This window comes from Anticarsia gemmatalis, chromosome 16 (assembly GCF_050436995.1).
Source record: "Anticarsia gemmatalis isolate Benzon Research Colony breed Stoneville strain chromosome 16, ilAntGemm2 primary, whole genome shotgun sequence".
Taxonomy (NCBI): Eukaryota; Metazoa; Arthropoda; class Insecta; order Lepidoptera; family Erebidae; genus Anticarsia; species Anticarsia gemmatalis.
In genome coordinates this window covers 4,476,693-4,482,692 of record NC_134760.1, presented here as the reverse complement: position 1 = coordinate 4,482,692, position 6,000 = coordinate 4,476,693, and the positions used below count along the sequence as shown (strand labels likewise).

Sequence of the window (6,000 nt, the reverse complement as noted above, 5' to 3'; positions counted from 1 at the left end):
AACCGAATATGTGTGTAGCAGGCCTGAGTAATAATATTCTATTTTTATTTTCTTGCAAGCAATTGGATATGATCCGTGATCTCGCATTTGCGGTGATGACTAATCCAATAAAAGTCCCAAATTTATTGAAATACCATCTCATAATACGATTAGTCTTGTATTTCCCAAATCAGCTCAGAATATCTGTTAAATCTGTTTACAGACAAATAATAAAAAGCGTCAAACAGCTTCCGTACACTGTATTGTTTGTATGGGATTACCGATTACCCGGGACATCTCTATTAAAAACACGTTTATTAATAGCATTTAGTCATATCATCGAAAATAGATTTAATTTGCGTAATACATTCAGAACATTAAAACATAATTAATTATTAAAATACATTTACAAATGACACATAACGGGTTTTATGATTTGCGTAATTTCATTTAGAAGCATAAATTAAAATGTATGCTACTGAAGGAAAAAAACTATTTTGTATTGTTTATGTAGGTCGGAAGCATGCATTGTTTGAATGATTTTGTACTATAAATAGTTGAACTATCTTGTCCGGAAAATCCTTTACATAACGATGTCTATCGTATCCTGTATAATACAACTATTTATTAGCGTAGTTTGTGATGCGTGTTGCGTGCTCTAAGCTCGTGTGTACTTGGCATGTTGTTAGCGCCTCGGTGTTCGGTGTGCAACAAGTGCAGCGCGTGCTGTCGGCGCTACATCGGCGCGGTAGTGGCGCGGCGGCGGCGCGGACTCAATTTTTCCGCCCGCGAGTGCCGTCTTCGCGACAGTAGGCGGAGCCGCCCCGCCCAGCCGCGGACACGCCCACCGCAGTCTTGAGACCGACACACACCGACAAAAACTACACAACCGTATCGCTTCACAACAAACAGAACATACCAACATGATATGATAATCACTATTTAGATTATTAGCCTAAACGTGTCAAATTACATACAATTGCGCGCCAATCAAACCTCATTAGTTCCATAATTCGGAGTGACATTACCTCCTAATGTGATCGCCGTGTTGTAATTCAATTTCGCAATGACACATTACTCAAATTACATAATAAATTATTACTATTTAATTAACTGAAACTTGAGTTTAGATAAAATTAAGAGGTCAGTACACTTGTAGACGTCTCCCTCCACTGCGACCGCAGCTAGCGGATCGAAAGAGGGAGATACGCAGCCACGCTTCAAAATGAAAAAGCTCATAATATTTCCCTTTCAACAATGGAACTAAACAAAAATGTTTAATGGCACAAACTTGCACGCGTCTCTCTCGCACATATAGCAGAGCGGGCGTGCGCGAGCGGGAGAAGACGAGCGCGCATTTTCCCGACAAATGAAGCGTGGCCAAACCGCAGATTGACCGCAGAGAATGGAGGCAGCGAGTGACAGAATGGCGGCGGTTCAGTAGTAGAGAGTCGCGCGAGCAGCGAGCACGCGGCCGACACAGCGCGCCTCACTCGTGCACCACGCGACGCGGTCATACCTGCGCGCCGACCACCGGCCACCGACCACATACACACACTACAGCCGACACCAACACATCATCCACACTCCACAACCGGCTGCCGGCTTCGGCGGGAAATATCGATAGTTTAAATCTCAGCTGATGTTGACATAACGCGAGTGACTTACAGGTGTTCTTAGAAGTATCACCGGAACTTTGATGTACTACCGCTCGGGCTCCAGTGAACCCCTCGGGAACTGTGTTGTGATTCATCTAAAATGACGAAAGTTAAGTTGAAGAGTTCAGTGTAACAAACTATGAGCGGCCACTTGAGGAAATAACTACTAAAATATTCACGAGTGTGACACACATACACGGACAATTTGTGTGTGATACGACGTATTTGTTTATTGTATGTAAAACATTAGTTTAATAATAATATAGACGGCGACAACGTACGAAGAGACTGAACCAGTATTAGACTCCAAAGATCACCTAATCATAGTAAATTATCGTGTCGACGCTAACAGAGTACTCACTGTCACGGTACAATACAACTTCGAAGCTCGGAGAACCTGTGAGTTTGTTGTCTCGACACATAAATAATACACGAACGTGTTGGACGCATGCCAAAATTCGCCAAACATCGAAGTACCTTTCGAGAAGTGCGGAAGTGTTGGAATTCAAGCCCTAACTTGCCGAATTAGTTGACCTTCGAGAGTTTCGTTGTGTGACGTGTCCATTGACGGTTGAGTAGGACCGGTTGGGTTCGCCGAGCGAGGCGGAGCGGCAGTGTAGTGTGATGGTGTGAGGATGCATTTGCCGTTCGAGTCCCGGGGCCGACGGCGCCGCGAGATGGCAGAGATGGAGCCGTGGTGGCTGCAGTCCATCATTGACGATACACTCCAGGAATATCCCGATTTAGGTAATCATGGAACATATACAAATACATCTCCTTCCCTTCATCGTAACTTTTTTTTTATCATCCACATAAAAATACAACATTTGTGAACTGTAAAGTCAAACTTCTATGAATACAAATCCAAAAAAAAATAGATGTAATTTCTTAAAAAAAGTTACTACTTTTGAACTCAGGAATTCAAATACAAAGTAAAACAATCATACAAAAAAAAAACAATAAATGTAGTAAAATATGTCATTAGACACTAGCAGGTGACATCGCTTGACAAAACACAGTGGGCGCTAGCACGTAGAGCCTGCCGAGAGGCTTTAAGGTCAATGATTCAGTGAGTAGAGACGCTCTTCTTTCCGGTTTATAATGTGTTTATAGGTCAAAATGTTAGCTATTCATATTTTTTTATGACCCGGTGATTATTAGCGAAATACTATTTAAATAATAATTTCCATAATATTATGCCTTTTTCCCCGCTGGGATAGAAAGTGTCTGTACTTACTTGTTTTAGTTTATTTAGTTTAAAACGTATTCAATGATTCATACTACTATCAACAATATAGCCATAATCATACATTCAAAAAGATATAAACTTCAAATATAGTTATAGTGCATTCCGGAATATAGGTGCAGTACCTACCACTTTTATTATTAATATCTAAAATGATTATTTTTTGCTAAAATTTCGTATATTGCAATTTTATAATAACAATTGCATAGTATGTAATAAGACCCAAATGCCTATACCATTTATCAACATAGTAGTTAGGTAGACAATCCCATCCGTTTCGTAGCAAGGCAGGGACGCTTTAGCAGTTTTTAAGATTATCTCAAATAAACAAACAACTGATTTAATTTTAGCTTAGATTGAATTTTTACGTATTATTCTTTTGATTTTTCCAAAATAAAATATGAGTCTTTAGATAAAATCACGTTCAAAGAAAAGACATCAACGCGGCTTCAAGAGAAAGTTTTTTTCAAAACTCATAAACTATAACGATCTATTTCATATTATTACAAGTGAATTCGTCTATGCACTATAATCCTATTAGAAATATGCAAAGCTAATGATTTAACAACCGGCATTACATTCACCAGACGAAGACGAAAATATTTTGATTTTATATGACTGTAAAATGACGTTTTAAAAATGCAAAAATATGACAATCTGTATATCTCATAAATAATTTAAAAATGTCGTTTATAAAAGGGTTCCAGCGACTGATACCGTGGTTAACTGGACCTATGGTACTAGTAGCCGGATTTATTATTATTTATGATCAATAAAATTTCTATAGGAAATTTTACTACTATAAATACGCGTATACAAATGTTACTATACCAAAAACCAAGAGCAGTACACTCATAGTATTTCACGCGAATAATGAATAAAACATGACATTTGAATTGTTATATAAATAATTCAACACTCTCTCAGACAGGTGTCTGTGCCAAAACATTGAATTGTATAAACAAATCACACATTCATATCAAGAAAGGCGTAAGAAGCTTTAAATTTATTTTATCTTAAGCCTTTCTTCCATTGAACATTTAAAGTAATAAATTGTTCACAGACTGAGTGTTAAAATAATCTTACCTTTGACCGTTCTTAATACGTATGATAATTCTCTCTAAACAATGCGTTGTAATAATTTCTTCAAGAAGAATTGTTACTTGTTTACTTCTCTCTTCATATTATTATAGTCTCGTGACTATATATGTGACTTAATAAACATAATGGATTACTAAAGAAATAGTTAAAAATATCCAATTTTGAATAATCATTCTTATAGGAGAAATAATTCTGCAATGATTTGTCCTATCATTTATTTCAAGTCTTCTGTACAATTAGGCTCGCACGCACAATGACATTAGGGCGGTGACACACTGTCCATCGACCAGCTCTCACTGTAACGAACACGCTCAATACCAGCTAATGAGGTCGGGACACGGGTACCAATCATATATTTTTCGAATATGAACATACGTACATACGTAACTGGCCATTGCAGTAAAAAAATATGTTGGAGACTGGAGTACATAGTTACAATAGAAACACAACCATATGTCTAATTTAAATCAAGATTGTTGGTCTGGGCAGTGTTGTGTGTTAATTAAGGTAGCGGACCACGTTTTTCAGTCGAAAGATAATTAATTTATTGTCCTCGGCATATTAGAAGCCGAACTAATTGTATCTTAAGGGTACATAGTCAGTTACTTGCCGACTTTAGTCTAATACATTATCATATCATATCATTCTACTAAATCATTGTTATCTTGCTTTGAACACTCTTACGGGAGTGAATACTATATACATAAGGCTTGCATTTTACTAACAATTTTTACCTATTATGTAAGATATGTAAAAATTAAGCGTCTTATTGCTTAATACTCAAACGTTAATAAATTTAATCCCACACCCGACCAAGTAATAGGGGCAGCACAAGACAGTGTAACTTAAAATTGAGTATTCAGCCATTATACTCTCAATTCAATGAAGGAAGAGTTATAAACTAAGGGTTAAAGGATAGAGTACAGTCACAATCACACAAAACCACAATCAGTATACCTAGTTGGTTTTATGATGAGGATATGGCGGGTCATACGTCATGAATAGTTAGGAAAAAACCTTTTTGTTATCCTGGAACTATTCATACTTTGCCTATAGTATGTGAAGAAAAGTACTTTTTTATGAAATTTTAGCATAGGCGCGATTGTATACTGTACTGTATCGTGAAGTGTTATCGTGAGTTTAGACGTAAAAGAGTAGAAAACACAAATGCGTCCATCTACCTATAAGATATTAGTAATTAACCATTGTAAAAAGGAAAACAACCCGGTAAATGACACAATTAAAGAAAAAGAAATATTTTACTCCAATAAAACCATTCCGGCATTCATGCATTTGCTCTACTGTAAAAGTATAAAAATAATTGAATCAAATTCTAGCGCAAATAGTATATTTTTCCTAATCTAGGAAATTCAAACCCAGTCGGTATATCAATGATACCTACAACATAGTTTTTCAAAATACTCATGACGTTTTGCATCACCTTTACGACGATTAAAACCGGATTTATATAAAATCATCTCTTGGTGTTAATTTATTCTAAAAGCACTAATCATTCGCTAATCCTCGCATTATTATTTTTTATTTAGTTTATGTCATAGCACGTGTATTCTAATAGAAGATATACTTATATGTTGCGACATACAAAAAATGTTTTCGATAATTATGACATTTACGAGGGAAAATAAAACACAAAAAAAATTTGATCAACGACACAATAATCTAACTGTTCGGTTTCCATAGTTTAATTCATATACCGTATTATTATAAGCCTATATTTATATTACAAAAAATCAAAATATACATATACTTAAGTTTAAATAAGCTATTTACGAAGGGTTTTTTTCTTAAAATTGCATATAATATACATATTATTATAATCATCAATTTGTCCTGTCAATGGAATCTTAAATAGTTACTTTGCGCAACACACCTTACCAACACACAAGCTACCGAACCCCGGTACCGACCCTCGATTGTCTCGATCGGAAATTACACCCGGCTGGTGCTTCAGAATGTGTACCTATATTCCTATAAACACATCTTCTTGGTGCACCA

General features: G+C 36.3%; 1 protein-coding gene across 1 annotated transcript in view; it reads left to right on the top strand.

Moving 5' to 3' along the window:
- The first annotated feature begins 1,429 nt into the window (after nt 1-1,429).
- LOC142979476 (uncharacterized) overlaps nt 1,430-6,000 on the top strand; it is a 53,299-nt gene continuing 48,728 nt past the window's right edge. Inside the window, exon 1 of the mRNA XM_076124394.1 lies at nt 1,430-2,384. Within this exon, the coding sequence (XP_075980509.1) occupies nt 2,273-2,384 (112 nt within the window). The 5' untranslated portion in view covers nt 1,430-2,272. The remainder of the gene's footprint in view (nt 2,385-6,000) is intronic.